Source organism: Mustelus asterias, chromosome 27 (assembly GCF_964213995.1).
Source record: "Mustelus asterias chromosome 27, sMusAst1.hap1.1, whole genome shotgun sequence".
NCBI classification, from domain to species: Eukaryota; Metazoa; Chordata; class Chondrichthyes; order Carcharhiniformes; family Triakidae; genus Mustelus; species Mustelus asterias.
The window spans coordinates 38,753,297-38,774,167 of record NC_135827.1 but is presented as its reverse complement, the minus strand read 5'-3'; the positions used below and the strand labels follow the sequence as shown (position 1 = coordinate 38,774,167).

General features: G+C 41.4%; 2 protein-coding genes across 2 annotated transcripts in view; one reads left to right on the top strand and one right to left on the bottom strand.

Annotated features, from left to right (window-relative positions):
• The window catches only part of LOC144479966 (uncharacterized), a 418,329-nt gene that overhangs the window by 54,951 nt on the left and 342,507 nt on the right, over positions 1 to 20,871 (top strand). The gene's annotated exons all lie outside the window — the stretch shown is intronic.
• Positions 1 to 20,871, bottom strand: part of sorl1 (sortilin-related receptor, L(DLR class) A repeats containing) — a 195,034-nt gene that overhangs the window by 97,933 nt on the left and 76,230 nt on the right. The window contains exons 7-8 of the mRNA XM_078199060.1: positions 6,313 to 6,411; positions 5,538 to 5,707 (exon numbers count right to left, since the gene is read on the bottom strand). Coding sequence (XP_078055186.1) covers positions 5,538 to 5,707; positions 6,313 to 6,411 — 269 coding nt within the window. The remainder of the gene's footprint in view (positions 1 to 5,537; positions 5,708 to 6,312; positions 6,412 to 20,871) is intronic.

The window sequence follows — 20,871 nt, the reverse complement described above, 5'->3', positions numbered from 1 at the left end:
CAGAGATGTGTGCTAACAAGGTAATTTTGTAAAAATAACGCCACAAAGTACCGGAGTAATTTCTACAGGAATACAACGGAAAACCAAAGATGTTAAATTTGTATAGGATATTGGTTGAACCACACCAAGTACTTTATAACATTGAGACCAGAATTCAAGAGTCACTGGAGAAGTTTCAAATATGACCAAAGGTTGTCCTGAGGGTGGTTACGAGCTTCTTGCTCATTTTCTTTTCTTCAGAGAAGGATCCCTTATCCACTGTCTTACTTCCATCAGGTGATCGTGTCAGGCCAATTAGCTCCCTGACTAGCCAACCATACAAGGTTAGTTCATAGGCCTATCACATCCAATTTTGCTATTTTCTTCATGGAAGCAAGGTTTAAACTCGGAATTATAGGAAATGTTGTCACGTTTGCAGCCTAAATTCCATGAATATCAAAAGGATGAAATGAAATGCAATGCATGTTGGTGCATAAATGTTTCATGCCATTGTGTGAAATTCCTTTACCTACTATTTTTACCAAGAGTTAAACTTATTTGCTTTGAATTGCTTAAAACTCCTTCACAGCAAGTCGCTTCACCCAGACATCTGCAGAGTGATCTTAGCGACTCATAAGATTGGGAGAGGTGAAAAACCGGATTTGTGCTGAGTTTCTTGTCTCTTGCGATGTTACCAGCCCCTTCCTGGGCACAAGGCTGATTTAAATATTTATTAGGTTATTTTAATATTATTAGCGTGTTCTAGACGCAATTGTCCAGGCTCACTTGCCTTAATTACCTTGCTGGTGGAGATCATCACCGGTGAGGATCATATATGGTCCTCACCAACAGGAGATGGGGGCACATGCGCAATGGTGTTCGAGAGCTGGCAGCCAGCTTTCTGGCATGAATAGGCTCTGCCCCCCCACTGGCGAAAATCACATTTTGCCTCATTTCTTTCTCCAAGGGCAGTACAATTACATCTGGGAGCTCACCCAAAAAATGGGTGCGATTCTCTCCCACTTTCACTCTTGTTTGGCATCCCCTCACCACCCCCCAACCCCAAAGTTGGAATCGAGAGGTCAAAAAACAAAAAAAAGTGTAAATCTGAACTGTGCTGATCTTTAACATTTAACCAATGTTTTTGCTTAAATTCAAATCACTCAAAATATTGCTAAACTAAAGGAAAATGCAATGCCTTTCAATACCTCGGGCACCCTACAACTGGTTTCAAATCCAATAAAATACATTTGAAGTGCAGTCATTGTAGCAATGTGTGTGTGAGGGGCGGGGGGAGCTTCTCCTTCGGAAGAAATATTCCTCAGTAGGATTCAAACCCAAATTCTATCCAATATCACAGAGCTAATAATGTTGGCAGCCTCCAATGGAACTATATAAACAGTGTTCAACATTTGCTGAACTACCTCTATTGTAATATTATCAATTTTGCATTAAATTAATTATTTATATTTCTCAGGCCTTGGAAGTACCCTGTTCAAATACGAAAATAGCAAAATAAATTCATATTCTAACAGTCAGAGCTCATCTAAAACATAGGCACGTCCCTCAGTTAAAATAACACAAAGAAACCATAAACATGTGTTAATACTTTGGGAACAAAATTTTCAAGTATGCATGTCATGAGTTTTCCTGTTGCCAGCACTCTTTTTTTTCAGCATGGAAACAGGCCCTTCGGCCCAATTTGTTCATGCTGCCCTTTTTTTTTTTAAACCCCCAAGCTAATCCCAATTGCCCGCATTTGGCCCATATTCCTCTATACCCATCTTACCCATGTAACTATCTAAATGCTTTTTAAAAAGACAAAATTGTACCCATCTCTACTACTACCTCTGGCAGCTTGTTCCAGACACTCACCACCCTGTGTGTGAAAAGAATTGCCCCTCTGGACATTTTTGTATCTCTCCCCTTATAACTATGCCCTCGAGTTTTAGACTCCCCTACCTTTGGGAAAAGATATTGTCTATCTAGCTGATCTGTGCCACTCATTATTTCATCGACCTCCATAAGATCACCCCTCAGTTTTCTACGCTCCAGAGGAAAAAGTCCCAGTCTATCCAGCCTCTCCTCATAACTCAATCCATCAAGTCCCGGCAGCATCCTAGTAAATCTTTTCTGCACTCTTTCTAGTTTAATAATATCCTTTCTATAATAGGGTGACCAGAACTGCACACAGTATTCCAAGTGTGGTCTTACCAATGTCTTGTACAACTTCAACAAGACGTCCCAACTCCTGGATTCAATGTTCTGACCAATGAAACCAAGCATGCTGAATGCCTTCTTCACCACTCTGTCCACCTGTGACTCCACTTTTCAAGGAGCTATGAACCTGTACCCCTAGATCTCTTTGTTCTGTAACTCTCCCAAGCACCCTACCATTAACTGAGTAAGTCCTGCCCTGGTCCAATCTACCAAAATGCATCACCTCGCATTTATCTAAATTAAACTCCATCCGCCATTCGTCATCCCATTGGCCTAATTGATCAAGATCCCGTTGCAATCCGAGATAACCTTCTTCACTGTCCACTATGCCACAAATCTTGGTGTCATCTGCAAACTTACTAACCATGCCCCCTATAATTCCCATCCAAATCATTAATATAAAATGACAAATAACAGTGGACCCACCACTGATCCCTGAAGCACACCGCTGGTCACAGGCCTCCACGTTTGAAAAATAACCCTCTGGCTTCTGTCATCAAGCCAATTTTATATCCATTTAAATATCTCACCCTAGATTCCGAGAGATTTAACCTTATGCAACAACCTACCAAGCGGTACCTTGTCAAAGGCCTTGCTAAAGTCCATGTGGACAACATCAACTGAACTGCCCTTATCTACCTTCTTGGTTACCCCTTCAAAAAACTCAATCAAATTTGAGAGACATGATTTTCCACTCACCATGCCATGCTGACTGTCCCTAATCAGTCCTTGCATCTCCAAATGCCTGTTGATCCTGTCTCTCAAAATACCTTCCAATAACTTACCCATCAAAGATGTGAGGCTCAGTGGCCTGTAGTTCCCTGGCTTTTCCCTTTTTAAACAAAGGCACAACATTTGCCACCTTCCAATCTTCAGGCACCTCACCTGTGACTGTCGATGATTCAAATATCTCGGCTAGGGGACCTGCAATTTCCTACCTAGCCTCCCACAATGTCCTGGGATACACTTCATCAGGTCCCAGGGATTTATCTACCTTGATGCGCTTTAAGACTTCCAGCGCCTCTTTCTCTGTAATATGTACACTCCTCAAGATATCACTATTTATTTCCCCAAGTTCCCTAACATCCATGCTTTTCTCAACAGTAAATACTGATGAGAAATATTCATTTAGGATCTCACCAATCACTTGTGGATCCGCACATAGATGACCTTGTTGATCCTTAAGAGGCCCTACTCTCTCCCTAGTTACTCCTTTGCCCTTTTATGTATTTGTAGAAGCTTTGGATTCTCCTTTGCCTTATCTGCCAAAACAATCTCATGTCCTCTTTTTGCCCTCCTGATTTTTCTCGTAGCTCTACTCCTACACGATCTATACGCAAGAGATTCACTTGATCCCAACTGCCTATGCATGTCATGTGCCTCCTTCTTAACCAGGACCTCAATATCCCAAGTCATCCAGGGTTCCCCGCTTCTGCCAGCCTTGCCCTTCACTCTAAGAGGAATGTGCTTACCCTGAACCCTGGTTAACACACTTTTGAAAGCCTCCCACTTACCAGATGTTCTTTTGCCTTTCCACCGACTCCCCCAATTAACTTTTGAAAGTTCCTGCCTGATACCATCAAAATTGGCCTTGCCCCAATTTAGAATTTTAACTTTTGGGACGGACCTATCATTCTCCATAGCTATCTTAAAACTAATAGAATTATGGTCACTGGTCCCAAAGTGATCTCTCACTAACACTTCTGTCACCTGCCCTTCCTTTTTTCCCCCAACAGGAGGTCAAGTTTTGCCCCCTCCCTAGTCGGGCAAAACTTGTTATATGTATGGTCCACAATACGAAGATTGCTATAATACAGAGCTTCCCAAACCATAGGTCTCAACCTCTAGTTGGGTCATGAGACAACATTTTGGAGTCACAAGCTTCAAGGCAACAATGGCAGCCGAGGAAACTGGACTGAACACCCAGAGTTGCGAGCCTAAATCCTCAGTAATTTCTAATGGTGGGCACAGTTTAACGGACAGATTTTTGAAGCCCAATTGTTTGCTGCAAAACAAAAACTTACTTTCACACAGGTTTTAAAAAATAACTTTGCAGTTCAAACACTTCAGACCATGCTCAACCTCATCACACTGAGCAGCTGAAGCTCCAAATCCACTCAATAATTCTAATGCCCTTCACATTTTCACTTTGAAGTCAAGTGAAGACTGGGGCATTAACAGAAAGGATAATTGCTCATTACAAAATTGCCAGAAAGCACAACGTCACAGCAGGGCCACTTTTGACACATTGCAAGATTAATTGGAGATTTTGAGATGATATAGAGTGGTGTGTCAATGTCAGAGTAATTTTATTCTTTGACAATACCTTGTTAAACCAGTTGAATTGCTACGGTCAGATAATGAGCATCGGATTAAAAGAACAAAGAGATACTCAGTTTATTGGATTTAGTATTGTTAATTGTTTTTTAAAATTGGAGTATAATAGAGACAGCTGCAACAGTTGATGTGGGGAACCATAAGGATGTTGCAATTGCACCGAGTTGTTTGAAGAATAAACTTGCTAAAGATAAAAAACAAGCTTCCATATCATTCCTCCATCATATACTGTGATTGGACTTAACATGCTGTAAAGAGTAACTTCTATATCATTCCTCCACCATATAAATGTTAATGGACTTCATGGCGTAATGGAATACTCCGGTCCCATCTTAGAATCTCATAGAAATCATAGAAACCCTACAGTACAGAAAGAGGCCATTCGGCCCATCGAGTCTGCACCGACCACAATCCCACCCAGGCCCTAACCCCATATCCCTACATATTTACCCACTAATCCCTCTAACCTACACATCTCAGGGCACGAAGGGCAATTTTTTAGATGGCCAATCAACCTAACCCGCACATCTTTGGACTGCGGGAGGAAACCGGAGCACCCGGAGGAAACCCACGCAGACACGAGGAGAATGTGCAAACTCCACACAGACAGTGATCCAAGCCGGGAATTGAACCCAGGTCCCTGGAGCTGTGAAGCAGCAGTGCTAACCACTGTGCTACCGTGCCGCCCTGGATAATAATAAACATACAATCTCCTATCAAAAGCAAGGAAAGGGAATCGGGCAGTCTGATCGTAGATCTGTGTTTAGGTTGCTCGCAATTCAGCATGGATTGGACAATAAATAGGAAATCTGGGAAACGTAAAACCATGCACGTTAGAGGAAGGTGCATTGCTTGGGCAGAACAAGGCAAGTTTTAGTTTTTGCTAATCTGCCAGATCGCACAGCGTGCAATCACCCATTGAGTAACTAAGCTCAGATGAAAATGAGTACAGTAATAAATGATTTGTTTCTTCCTTTCAAGCTAAAGGTTCATGTACCTACCTCACCAGAGTTGCACTTCCTGCACCTCCTGGACTGTAGTACAATACATTTTCAAGAGAAAGGGAAAATTTCAGACCCTCTGCTTCAGAGATGTAGAGGTTGGTCACGTTATTGTTGACATTGACACAGACAAACACCTGGTCTTCTGACGCATCAGCCACATAATACTCCTGAAGAATGTGCAAAAGAAGAAAATGTTACATCAAATGTTTTCAGAATCTAAAATAGAAGGTAACATTCATAATTTGCAATTTATATTACATGCACCCAGAATAGAAACACTTAAATTTCCAGGAATCTACAACAGCAGGTTACCATAGTGGGAACAGCTTAGAAAGAAGAACAGAGATGGAAAGCCAGCCAAGATAGAGATATGTGAACGGAACAAAGTAAGCGAGTTGAGAATTAAAAAAAAATACAATCTAAAATGTAACTTCAGTACTTCTCACAATCCTACCTTGTTGCACACCTTGTTTCATCATTTTAATACTTTTTTTAAAAAAAAGAAATGTTCTTAGTCTAATGGCTCAATCATCTAATATTTCACTGCATTTGTAACCCAGGTAGCACTGTACTGAATACCCAGTAACACAGGACACTATTGGTGCACTTGCACATGTTATCAAGTTGCCCACAGAGGCACCTGTTTGTCAAGGCCTTGTATCTTCAAGCAATTGGGTTTCTCCAGTCTAAGATGGGTTTCAGCAAAGGACGTACATAAATTAATGTAATAATAAAGGATTTAGACTTGATGTTCACATTTATACACACTCACCATTATATTTCTTGTAAGGAAATTCGCTTGTCTCATGGGTTTCCGATTATATGAAACCCACAACTGTACCGTTTTCGGGTTACTGCTCCCCAGGAGATGCTATAATGAGAGAAATAAGTTGCATTGGAACAGGAGCTTTAAGTGAACAATAATTTTCCTCTTTAAAAAGATGTGTATTGCTAAATTTCCTCACTATACCATTTAGCTTTCTTTTCTTAGCGCACATCTCCTGGAAAATCAGATCTCTTATAGCTGTACAGAAATTGGCCATGTAATGTTACTTGAAAGGGAGCATCCAAGGTATTTGGCTTCATGAGCCATTTAGATACAGAATATCTAAGATGTATGAAATGCTTCAATCCATGTTCCCATTTATTGCTTACATTCAGGGTAACCAACACTTACATTTTTGGCGTTCTGAATCAGCTTTGTAGCAACTTTCCACATGTGCAAATTTCAAACAGGACAAACCAGCAAATAAGAAATAAGGACAAACAGGATGAAGTTGCCTGGGCTTTGTAGGCCAGTGATGGGTGCCTCCTGCGCCACACAATCTGCAGCTCTGACACTCTGCATATGTATTTTGAGGTATAATCAGTTTTGTAAGCAGCCTGCCCCAAAGTTTCCCTTCCTTTTATGATACATTTTTCATTGGGGAAGATGTGCACGTCATTACACAGATTTTTAAAAATTCATTCAAGGGTTGTGAGCTTCGCCAGCTGGGCAGGCATTCGTTGCCCATTCCAAATGGCCCTCAAGAAGGTGGTGGTGAGCTGCCTTCTTGAACCGCTGCAGTCGATGTGGTACAACTCCACCCATAGTGCTGTTAGGGTCAACGTTCAAGGATTTTGACCCAGTATCTCCTGTACGTGCCTTTACAGAGTAATCTAATTCAAGGAAAACTGCCTACAATTGGGAACAAAATTGAAATATGTTTTTTTTTCTATAGCCTAATAATCGCTAAGGTAGGGGGACATGTTCGGCACAACTTTGTGGGCTGAAGGGCCTGTATTGTGCTGTAGTTTTTCTATGTTTTTTTCTTCTAAAAAAAGCTGAAAGACTCAAGTAAATCTGAAAGGTGTGGGGAGCTAACACCCAACTTGGTTTTTAAAATCTTATGGATGGCAGGAAGAGAAATACGAGTGAGGTAGAGTACCATGGTTTGGAGTTCTTTTAACATTGTTAACATTAATAAACCAGCTTCAATTTTACGAAATTTAAAATGTTACAACTAGATACTGATGCAATGACAGCATTGTGCTACATTATCTCTTTTGCAAAGCTGAAACACCTTGGCATTATACTTTACCAAACTATTTTACCTTTCAGTAGGTTAAGAATGGCAAGAATCAACAGCAGACATGCAATGTTGTTGATTGCAAGTCTGTAGATTGAACATGGAAACTACTTTGTGAAACAAAACTATATCCCAATTGAAATTAATTGCACAATTAAAACACCAGGTGGCACTCGAATAACACAAACTACTGTACATGGTTTCATTTTCCAGTTAAGCTCATTTTTTATTACCATAACAAAGCAGTCATGAAATCCCAGACCAGTATTAGTATTTGTCACTTCCTAATAAAAAAAATAAGCTCCTTTGAAACACAAATCTCCTTTGAGGCAATTTTACAACCCAATCGTATGGTCGATAGTCAGTTCGACGTAAAATGGAGTAGATTTGACCAGCTTGGTTCTGGCACTGGGTCAGCTGGCCCAGTTCTGGGTAATCAATTTTCCTTACTAACATCCAGAGAGGCCATTTACACTAGTGCTGTAAATTACTTCTGGGTTCCATAATTTACAGCCACTCTTCAATTAAAAACCACAAATTAACACTAGCAGGCAGTTAAAGCTCCCAGCTGGATTGTGTTATTAAAACCCAATGATATTTTTGAAAAAAAGAGGCAAACGCAAAACTGGAGACTGAACTCTCCATTTACTGCCTGCCCCACAACAGGATGCGCCTGGATTGGCAATTTTGTAAATCATAAACCTGGATAAGTTAATACTTTTTTTACAGTGTTGTTGTTTTAAATTCGATGTTGCACAGAAACATAGAAGATAGGGGCAGGAGGAGGCCATTTGGCCCTTCGAGCCTGCTCTGCCATTCATTACAATCAAGGCTGATTGTCTAAGTCTCCTGCTTTCTCCCCATACGCCCCAAGTGCTATATCAAACCGCCTCTTGAATACATTCAATGTCTTGGGATCAACTACTTTCTGTGGTAACAAATTCCACAGGCTCACCACACTTGGGGTGAAGAAATGTTTCTTCATCTCAGTCCTAAATGGTCTACCCCGAATCCTCAGTCTGTGACCCCTGGTTCTATGTTACTTCAAAAATCAAGATTTAAACATTTCATAAAGTCCAATGTTTCAACATCAAGCCCAGCAGTGATACTATCTGTAAATAAAATTGTTCCTTACTAAACGCAGCTGCAGGCATATATGGAAGTATCTCAAAGGTGTCGTCTTTTTTTTTCATGCTGTCTAAAGCTTTTCAACTTGCATTCATCAGGACAAACAAGAATAGCAAATTTCAAAGGAAGCAACAATACGAACCACATCAGAAAAGGGTGCTGATTGGTTGGAAAGTTGACTTTCATTGGTTGAGCCATTGCTGTGGAGAATTCACCAGGGAACTGTTCCCCCACACTTTTGTTTAATTCAAAAAGGCGCAATACCTGGATACCTTCCTTTTGCCTGCAGTGGACAAGTCCTGCACATCAATAATTTATCAGTTGACTCGCTAGTAGCTACATATGTTCATATGCAGGGACCTGTCCTTTGCGAGCAAAAAGGAAATGTTCCAGTATTGCACCTTTTCAGTTAAAAAGCATGGAGGACAATAATTCCATGTTGCAGCCTTCAAGGCAATACCTCAACTAAAATAGACTTGCCAAACAATCAGCAACCTTTTCTTGTGCAGTATATATTATTGCTCCCTTTGAAATTTGGTATTCTTGCATCTGTCCTCATGAGTGCAAGGCAAAAAGGGCAGCACGGAATCGCGTTCGATTCCATCCTTGGAGTTTGCACGTTCTCCCAGTGTCTATGTGGGTTTCATCCTGGTGCACAGGGTTACAGGATCGGGGGGCCTGAGCAAGATGCTCTTTGAGTCGGTGCAGACCCAATGGGCCTCAAATTATACCTAAAAAAAAAACAAGGATGCCGCTCACTTCAGAAACGTGAACATATTTCATAAATTTCCTGAATGACCATAAATCACTTTGGGAGATCCCACTGCCACTAAAGGGACTATAAATCAATGCTAGTTTGTTCATCCTTTGATTCCGCCAAGTCTCTCGGGTTGGTACCCAGGGTAATTATAGCAATTGACTGAGAGGATGGCAGCTGCCCACAGCGAACACCGTAGTGAAGTGATACCTCGTGAGCAGAATAGCCAACATTCAATGTTTAGAGACACAGATAGATGAAGCATGCTATATTACATAGGGTCATAAACATTTCAAGCAGGAAAGGCAGCCACTCACTCAGTGATGATGGTGCCAATTCTAACTCTACATTGGAACCACTCATTAAAATTTCAGTTCGAGAGTTTCATACAAAATTTCAGCACAGATGGGGAAAACATCAAAGAAAAAAATCATCCCTTTTTTTTCCATCTGAAAATAAAAATCTTTCACCTCTTATTAGGCTCACAATTCCAGCAGCAAATTATAAACAGTAAATTGCTAAGTGCAGCTAGCAGTGTTTTAACCTTCACTGGTTATTTTAAGTGCATTACCTGAGCTATGAATTTCAAAGAGCTTGTTTACAATTTTTGTACATTTGTTTACAAGAACAAATTTAAATCAGCTAGAGAGAGTTTATAGCTGTTTATGAAATCCTGTGCGCAAGAGGAAGAAACCAACTTTATTTGCATTAATGAGCCTTTATTGTGCCCCTGAATTCTATCCCTCTCTGACAGGGTCATGCATATTATTGTGTAAGCAAATAATTATATGTTGCATTATGAATGCAAATTTAACTGTTCCACATAAGCAGGTGATGAAATGGGAATAATATTTTGGGAAAACACTGAAGGGTAGCTTTCTCCTTGAATCCACCTTGTGTCTTATTGGATGGATATCAAAATACAAAGAACAGCTTTGAGTAAACAGAAACCCATGACTTGAGCAGTGCCTTATAGTACCGAACAGTACAGTTGTTAAAGGGTTGCTAGGAGGCTGTTTAATGATAGTTAATATGCTGGCATAGTGAGTTATCAGCCCTTTTGTTCAGACACTATTGTAAGGAAATGCAACGTGAATGCAGCATCAAGTGTCCAGGATCTAGTTGCGCTACTACCTCATGCACTGGAAAACAACAAAAAGCAACTCTGAACCAGTGTTTAAAGTATTCCCAAGATTAAATCCACAATAATTTAATCAGCATGGGGAAGATAAAATCATGTTTTAAGCTGTTACAACTGCTCCCTGAAAAAGGTATCTTTACCTGGTTGCAGTCCTTACTAATTATGGAGGAATACTTGCTGCCTTGACAAGTTTGCCCCCAAAAAAGTGCAATATAATAAAACAAAAGCAGTAGAAGAGTTACAGAATCATTACAGCATAGTGCACAGGAAGCGGCCATTTGGCCAGGTGACTCTGCACTGACTCTCTAAATGAACAATGCACCTGGCACCATTCCACTGTCTTCTCCCCATAACCCTACACATTCTCTTTACACAACAGTCTAATTCTCTATCGAACCTGCTTCCACTAGATTCTCAGGCAGTGCACTCTCCACTTGCTATATGAAAATATTCTTCCTAATGTAGTTTTGTTTCTTTTGCAAATACTTTAAATGTGTGCCGCCTTATTCTCAACTGCAAGCAGTTTTTCCCCATATTTTCAACTAAATCTCCTCTGACTTCTTTTCTCCAAGACAGACAGCCCCCAACTTCCCCAATCTATCTTCATGACTGATATTCCTCATCCCCAGAACTATTTTCATAATCTTTTCTTGTACTCTCTCCAATACCTTCACATCTTTCCCAAAGTGAAGTGCCAAAAACTGGACGCAATACTCTAACTTCTCCACGATCATCCTCAACACCGGTGCCCCACAAGGCTGTGTTCTCAGCCCCAACTATACTCCTTTGCACACCTATGACTGTGCAGCCAAATTCCCCTGCAATTCGATTTCCACGTTTGCTGACGACACAACCGTAGTGAGTCGGATCTCAAACAATGACGAGACAGAGTACAGGAATGAGATAGAGAATCTGGTGAACTGGTGCGGCAACAATAATCTCTCCCTCAATGTCAACAAAAGAATGGAGTTCGTCATCGACTTTAGGAAACTTAAAGGAGAACATGCTTCTGTCTACATCAATGGGGATGAAATAGAAAGGGTCAAGATCTTCAAGTTTCCAGGTATCCAGATCACCAACCTGTCCTGGTCCCCCCATGCCGACACTATACAGCTTGGTATGGTTCCTGCTCTGCCCAAGACCGGAAGGAACTACAAAAGGTCGTAAATGTAACCCAATCCATCACGCAAACCAGCCTCCCATCCATCGATTCTGTCTACACTTCCCTCTGCCTCGGCAAAGCAGCCAGCATAATTAAAGACCCCACGCACCCCGGACATTCTCTCTTCCACCTTCTTCTGTCGGGAAAAAGATACAAACGTCTGAGGTCACGTACCAACCGACTCAAGAACAGCTTCTTCCCTGCTGCCATCAGACTTTTGACTGGACTTACCTTGTATTAAGTTGATCTTTCTCTACACGCTAGCTATAACTGTAACACTGCATTCTGCACTCTTGTTTCCTTCTCGATGAACAGTATGTTTTGTCTGTATAGCACGCAAGAAACAATACTTTTCACTGTATGTTAATCTATGTGACAATAATAAATCAAATCAAAAGCTGTAGCCAGACTGGGGTCTCATACAAGTTCAACATAAGCTCCTTGGTCTTGTACTCTGTGCCCTTGTTAACAAAACCTCGGATACGGTTTTGCTTTATTAACCACACTCTCAATCTGTCCTTCCACCTGCCATCTTCAATGACTTACACACTCAGGTCCCTCTCTCCTGCACCCACTTGTGTTGTATCCTTTATTTGATTTTGCCCCTCCATGTTCTTCCTATCAAAATGAATGATTTTATATTTCTTCATATTGAGAATCATGGGCCCGATTTTACCATTGCGTCACACCCGTTTTCGGACGTGAAAACTTGGTAAAGTCGGGCATGAGGCGATTAGTGCGATCCACGCCCGCGTCCGCGCAGATGCCCACTTTACCAAGGCCCGAAAATGGCCGCAATCCGAACCACGTCTGAAATGGGCGCAACGGCGATTTAAATGCATTTGCAAGCATTTAAATTGAATTAATGGGCTGCCCGCCCAACTTTACGAGGATTTCCCCTTTACCATCGTCATATGTCTTTTTCACTACCTCACTAACATGCCCTTCCGTCTTCAGAGATCTATAGATGCCAAGGTCCTTTTGTTCTTCAGAACTTTCTAGTGTCATGCCATTCATTGAATACTTTCTTGTCAAATTACTCCTTCCAAAGTGTATCACCTCTCACTTTTTAGGGTTAAATTCTGCCTGCCACTTATTGGCCCATTTGACAATCCCATCTATTTTTTCTTGTAGCCCAAGACACACGGCCTTACAGTTAAACACCCAGCCAATCTTTGTTTCATCTGCAAACTTACTAATCCTACCCAGCAGAGTCATCTATGGCGTTTATAGATGAATAGTAGGGGACCCGTTAGATCCGTTGTACGCTACTGGACACCATAAGACCAAGATGTAGCCGAATTAGGCCATTCAGCATTAAGTCTGCTCCACCATTCAATCATGGCCGATAAGTTTCTCAACCCCATTCTCCTGCCTTTTCCCTGCAACCTTTGATCCCCTTACCAATCAAAAACCTATCTATCTCTGTCTTAAATATACTCGTGATGTGGAGCTGCCGGCATTGGACTGGGGTGGGCACAGTAAGAAGTCTCATAACACCAGGTTAAAGTCCAACAAGTTTATTTGGGCTTTCAGAGCACTGCTCCTTCATCAGGTGAGTGGAGAGGTAGGTTTCACAAACATGGCATATATAGACAAAGACACAATTGCAAGATAATGGTTGCGAGTCTTTTCAGGTAATCACATCTTTACAGGTAATCACATCTTTACAGGTACAGACAGTGCAAGTTGTCTCAAGCCAGGATAGTTAGCAGGATTTTGCGCACCCAAGTCAAGTGGTGGGGGTTACATGTAGTGTGACATAAACCGAAGATCCTGGTTGAGGCTGTCCTCATGCGTGCAGAACTTGGCAATCAGTTTCTGCTCGGCGATTCTGCATTGTTATGTCTTGAAAGCCACCTTGGAGAACGCTTACCCAAAGATCGGAGACGGAATGCTCTTGACTGCTGAAGTTCCCCGACTGAAAGGGAACACTCCTGCCTGGCGATTGTCAGTGTCTGTTCATCCATTATCGTAGTGTCTACATGGTCTCGCCAATGTGCAACACCTCAGAACATTCTTTCTTGCAGCGTATGAGTTAGACAACGCTGACAGAGTCACATGAGTATGTACTATTGACCTGGTGGGTGGTGTTCTCACGTGTGATGGTGGTATCGATGTTGATGATCCAGCAGGTCTTGCAGAGGTTGCAATGGCAATATACTCAATGACCTGACCTCCACAGCCTTCTGTGACAATGTATTTCATAGATTCACCATCTGGCTGAAGAAATTCCTCATCTGGGTTCTAACACTGGCTTCCAATCAATAAACCTTCTGTCATCACCCTTTCTCTCCTAAAGCCAAGCCAATTTTCAATCCACCTTATCAAATTATTCTGTATCCCACATGCATTTGCCTTCCTTATATGTCTCCCATGTGAGACCATGTCAAAGGCTTTGCTGAAATCGACATAGACATCAACTGCACTAACCTCATCTGCACACCAGATCACCTCCCTGGCTTTTGTCTACCAAACTTCTACAATAGCAGAATCACATTAGCTGTTTTCCAGTCCCCTGGCAGGAGGGGAACTAAAAATTTGGGTTAGAGCCCCTGCAATCTCCTCCCTTGCCTCTCACAGGAGCCTGGGACACAATTCATCTGGATCTGGAGATCTGTCCATTTTTAGGCCTGCCTACGACTCCTTGACTTGTCCTACATCTGCCTTGTTCTTCCCCAAGTCAATTTGCTCAAATCTCAGCTTCTCTCCCCAAATTCCATACCTTCATTCTCATTCGCTTGGGTGAAGAGAGATGTGAAGTATTCAATCAATATGGTTCCGATGTCCTTTGGATTCACCCATAGATAGGGACCAAGGGGGACAAACGGGCCCTACTCTTTACCCGGTTATCCTCCTCCCTCCCCCCCCCCCGCATTAATATACAAGATTTACCCTACTTTTACCAGCCAGCGCTCTCTCATAATTGCTTTCTTAGGCTCTACCCTGCACTCTTCTAATGCCTCTGCATTAGTGGAGCATTCTGCCCCATATGTAGGCGTTGACCTGAAAATACTCCATGGATACAAAATAAAAATCAAAGCAAGACAAGAACTAAATGAAATTAACCAGGAGCAATGAAATACTTCCCAGTGTAAATCATACTTGAAGAATTATCAACTAAATATTTACTTTAAAAAGCAAAGACCATCCATCACCCTTCAATTTCTGTGCCAGCCTGTCCTGAGTTAGCTCTTTAAAGAGATATCATTCGGGTGAGCTTTCTTGAAGTGTGCTGTTCAAAACTGATTGCAGTATTCCAGGTATGGTACAAAGACCCTGTACAAAGGAAGCATCACTCCTTAAACTTTCATTTTTTTAAAATTACTTTTTGTAGCTGTGTACTAGCTTTGGATACCTAAGCAAGTGTGACTCATTCACAAGTTTTAATTCAATAGGGCAAAAACAAAGATTGTATGAAGTTGTCGAGGAGCCTGCTCCTATGCTACTTCACAGATCCTAGTCACTTAATTTATTTCAATTGGCCTGGAGATGATTCATGGTCGGTAGGAGTAACCTGACTGTTCCCAACATTGACGTCCAGTTGATAAAGTTGCACACACTCGCATAGTCTGTCCACATCCCAGTGTAACAAGTTTGGATACCATCTCTACTGCGCATACACAATGTATTTGTGTATATGCACACACACACACTATGATGCAAAAAATACAGCTCGTGCTTAAACAGCTGGATGTATCAAAAACATCCAGTTGCCATCCAAAACAAACCAGTCATTAGAAACAGGAATCTACACAGTGCATCAGGCAATAAACATGCCTGCAATAATGTGCAAGAGTCAATGATTTAATATCTGTGCTTTATAGCCAGCTTTAAAAAACATTTAAACATGCAAAGATGATACAATTTAAACCTCCTCATACTGTAGCCTTCAACATGGTAAATCGGATTACAACCAGAGTTGTTAATAGTCTCAACATGACATGCTATGGGAGTTGAGGATTTGGAAGTAATAAATTTTGACCTCTCTACCTCGTTCCCACACTTGGCTGTATTAAAGTATCAAATGACAAGAAAGGAGTGAAAGGAATTTCAAATGCTAACTTGAGAACCATTTTCATGCACCGATCTTCAAGTGTTGCATCAACCATAGGATATAGGAGTGGAATAGGCCATTCAGCCCATCAAGCCTGCTCTATCGTTCACTATGATCATGGTTGATCATCCATTTCAATGCCTTTTCCCCCACATTCTCCCCATATCCCTTGTCACTGGTATTTAGAAATCTGTCAATCTCTGTTTCAAACATGCTCAATGACTGAGCTTCCAAAGCCCATTGGATAAAAAATTCCAAAGATTCACACCCTTAGAGTTTAAAAAAAACTCTTCAGTCCTAAGTGGCTTCCACCTTATTTTGAAATTGTTGCCCGATTCCAGACTCCTTACCCAGGGGAAACATCTTACCTGCATCCTTTAAAGTATTTTGCAGCTTACAGTGAGATCACCTCTCATTCTTTGAAACTAGAGATTAAAGACCTACCCTCCCCGATCTCTCTTCATAGGATTGTCCCATCATCCCAGGATGAAGTCTGATGAACCTTTGTTGCACTCCCTCTGTGGCAATACTATCTTTCTAAGCTAAGGGGACTAAAACTACACACGCTACTCCAGGTTAGAGTCTAACCAAGATTCTATACAAATGAAGCAAGACTTCACTACTCCTATGTTCAAGTTATGATAACCTACCATTAGTCTTCCCAATTGCTTGCTGCACCTGCATGTTAGCTGTTAATGACTTACTGACAAGGACACAATGGTTCCTTTGTCCATCTACACTTGCTAATCTCTGCACATCTGTTCCTCCTAAAGTGGATAACCTCACATTTTTCCATATTACATTTCATCTGCCATGTTCTTGACCACTCACCAAATCTGTCCAAATCCCATGAAGCCACTTTGCATCTTCCTCACAACACACATTCCTACCTAGCTTGGTGTCATCTGCAAAATTGGAAATATTACATTTGGTCCCCACATCCAAATCATTGATATATATTATTGAAAAGCTGGGGAACCAAGCACTGATCCTTGTGGTACTAGTCATAGCTTGCTAACGCAAGAATGACTAATTTATTCCTAGTATTTTGTCAATCCTTAAATCATAGAATCCCTGCAGTGCAGAGGGAGGCCATTCAGCCCATCAAGCCTGTACCGACAACAATCCCACCCAGCCCCTATCTTCATAACCCCACATATTTATCCTGCTGCTGCCCCCCCCCCCCCCCCCCAAATCACTAAGGGGCAATTTATCATGGCCAAACAACCTAACCCACACATCTTTGGAATGTGGGAGGAAACCAGAGCACTGGGAGGAAACCCGAACAGACATGGGGAGAATGTCTGTGCGGAGTTTGCACAGTCACAAAAGGCCAGAATTGAACCTGGGTACCTGCTGCTGTAAGGCAGCAATGCTAACCACTGTGCCACCCTGTATTGATGGGCTATTAGTTCCGTTTAATACGTGCCAGTATATCCCACATGCTTTAAAAACTTTGCTTACCAACCTCCTCTGGGAAACTTTATCAAAAGCCTTTTAAAAATCCAAGTATATTACATCTATCTACTCTATCAATTGTTAATATCCTCAAAATCATCAATGGGGAATCAAACATAATTCCCCATTGATAAAACCATTGACAAATCCATTGACCACACCCAATCACATTATTTTTTATCCAAGTGTTTATTTGTCACATCCTTTATAATAGATTCTAGGCCATAACGCTTCTATCTTCAGCACTGTACAATGCAAATTAATTAATGAGTGAAACTGGGGAAAAAAAAAACAAACCAACCATTTCAGATAGTTCATTTAAAACTGCCATCTTTGAGAGATGCAGAAGAAACATTCTTTGGTAGTGGATTAATCCAATTATCTTTCATCAGTTAGTATAAAGGGGACTATTTCAGCTTCAAAATCAATAGGTTTCATGGAAACTCTGTAGCCAGAAGCATCACATACTAGACCAGAAATCAACCACATCGGCCAGATAATTTTGCAGAATTTGCTTTGCACACAATTTCTGTTCAATCAGTAAGTGTGACCCTCAAGCTTACCAGTCATTTTCTGCTCCACTTCCAACCCAACCACTTCCTCCTACACTGTTCCAATGAAGGTCAATGGAAGCTTGAGTGATATAATCAATTAAGTGCTTCACAGCATTCCAGACTCAACACTGACCTACTATTTTGAATGACAGCTGTTAGCACTGATGTTATTTCCACTTGCACATATTCTTAGACTCTGTTTCTTTATTTGCCGCATCACTCTTTTCTTTTGCCTTGTGCAACCATCCTTTTTTGTTATAGGATGCAAGTCAGGGAGATCCAATCAAAAGTCTTTTTGATATTCCCCACAGCCCTATCCACACTTCAGTTTTCCCCAACTCTATTTGTTTACTTTGTTGTCCAGTTCTGATTAGAGGTAATTGACCCGAAATGTTAACCCCATTTCCTCTCTCCATATATGCTGCTTAGCCTGCTGAGCATTTCCAGCACTTTTAATTTCACATTTCCAACATCTGCCTTATTTTGTTTTAACATAAAGCACGTATTACGCAAGATACTAAATCCAGTTAGAAGCTGGGTAGTCTGTGGCAAGTGATTCACCTCTGACTGCCAAAGCATCTTTATTACCTACAAACCACGACAGGAGTGTGATGGAATATTTTCCATTTGAAGAATGCAGCTGTAACATCACTCAAGAAACACACCGCTGAGCCAGGACATTGTAATTTTGTTTAATTGGCACTCCACCCATCACCTCAAACACTCATTCCCTCCACCACAGGTGCTCTATAACTGCAGTATGCACCAGCTACAAGATGCACTGCAACAAATCGGCAAGACTTCTTGAACAGTTTCTCCCCCCCCCCCTCCAAACAATAAATGTTGACACATTTACTTTTGAAACAGCAACTTTTGTGGAGGGATCAATGTAGGAGGTGAATGGGGGGAGGGGGCGAGGAGGAGGAGCTGTAGAAATAAGTTTCTTGGTAATTACAGGTCTCGGTAAGACACAGTCACAAGCCTTGGGTATTAACGCTGTTTCTCTTTCCACAGAAGTTACCGGACCTGCTATTTCCGGCATTTTCTGCTTGGTTTGCTTGCTTTAGCCAGTCAGAATAAATTTATTTCCTCAGTCTGGGTCTCTGCACAAGTGCTCCTCAGTTCGTCATTTAGAGCTCACTCAAGTGAGCACAGCATACCCAATGGTGGCAACTGCAGTAGGTTTACCTCGTAAGGAGACCCATAAAATAAAAGGTCTATAAAGCATTTTACTGCATTAGAGAAGGAAATCACCTGGGGATGTGCGCGCAGCCTTAACTGAAACACTACCTTTTTTAAAAGTTCATTTTTTAAACAGCAAGTGGGTTGGAGCATTTTTTTTTAAAAAACCTGCAACACTTTAAAAAGTGTTTCATTATGGAGAATCTTCTCCGGTTTGTTAAAATAAATTGACTTCAGCCACTTCAAATTTATTCAAAAATAAAAATTGCTGGAATGGATTAACCAAGAGGGGAAAAGAATCCAATGACATTTGAACTAACTGACCCTGAACAAAGGCAACTTGAGGGAAAATAGATCAGCTTTAAAACAGAAAGATTTAAAATAGGAGGACAATTAAAGTAAAGTTTATTTAAAGTTTATTAGTCACAAGTGGCTGTTTCAAAAGTAAATGTGTCAACTTTAATGTCTATTATTTTGGTGCGAGGTGTTGCCAGCTGTACTGCTGGTGTGACTAATGTCACATTAGTTCCGAGCTCACCCAGACATTGAATTCCAGTTTATTTTACAGTGCAGAAGAGGCCCTTCGGCCCATCAATTCTGCGCCAATGCGTGAGAAACACCTGACTTATTTATCTAATCCCACTTACCTGCACTTGCCCCTTAACTTTGAATGTTAGGACATACCAAGTGTTCATCCAGATATTTTCTTAAAGGATTGGAGGGTGGCTCATGTTGTTCCGTTGTTTAAAAAAGGTTCCAAAAGAAATCCGGGAAATTATCGGCCAGTAAGTTTGACGTCGGTGGTGGGCAAGTTATTGGAAGGTGTGATAAGGGATAGGATCTACAAATATTTGGATAGACAGGGACTTATTAGGGAGAGTCAACATGGCTTTGTGCGTGGTAGGTCATGTTTGACCAATCTATTAGAGTTTTTCGAGGAGGTTACCAGGAAAGTGGAAGAAGGGAAGGTGGTGGATGTTGTCTACCTGGATTTCAGCAAGGCCTTTGGGAGGTTAGTTAGGGAGGTTCAGTCGCTAGGTATACATGGGGAGGTAATAAATTGGATAAGACACTGGCTCAATGGAAGAAGCCAGAGAGTGGTTGTGGAGGATTGCTTCTCTGAGTGGAGGCCTGTGACTAGTGGTGTGCCGCAGGGATCGGTGTTGGGTCCATTGTTGTTTGTCATCTACATCAATGATCTGGATGATAATGTGGTCAATTGGATCAGCAAGTTTGCTGATGATACAAAGATTGGAGGTGTAGTGGACAGTGAGGAAGGTTTTCAAAGCTTGCAGAGGGATTTGGACCAACTAGAAAAATGGGCTGAAAAATGGCAAATGGAATTTAACGCAGACAAGTGTGAGATATTGCACTTTGGAAGGACAAACCAAAGAAGAATGTACAGGGTAAATGGTAGGATTCTGAAGAGTGCAGTTGAACAGAGGGATCCGGGAATACAGGTACAGAATTCCCTAAAAGTGACGTCACAGGTGGATAGGGTCGTAAAGAGTGCCTTTGGTACATTGGCCTTTATAAATCGGAGTATCGAGTATAAAAGTTGGAGTGTTATGGTAAGGTTATATAAGGCATTGGTGAGGCCGAATTTGGAGTATTGTGTACAGTTTTGGTCACCTAGTGACAGGAAGGATGTAAATAAGATTGAAAGAGTGCAGAGAAGGTTCACAAGGATGTTGCCGGGACTTGAGAAGCTGAGTTACAGAGAGAGATTGAATAGGTTGGGACTTTATTCCCTGGAGCGTAGAAGATTGAGGGGAGATTTGATAGAGGTGTATAAGATTTTGATGGGTATAGATACCTCTCCC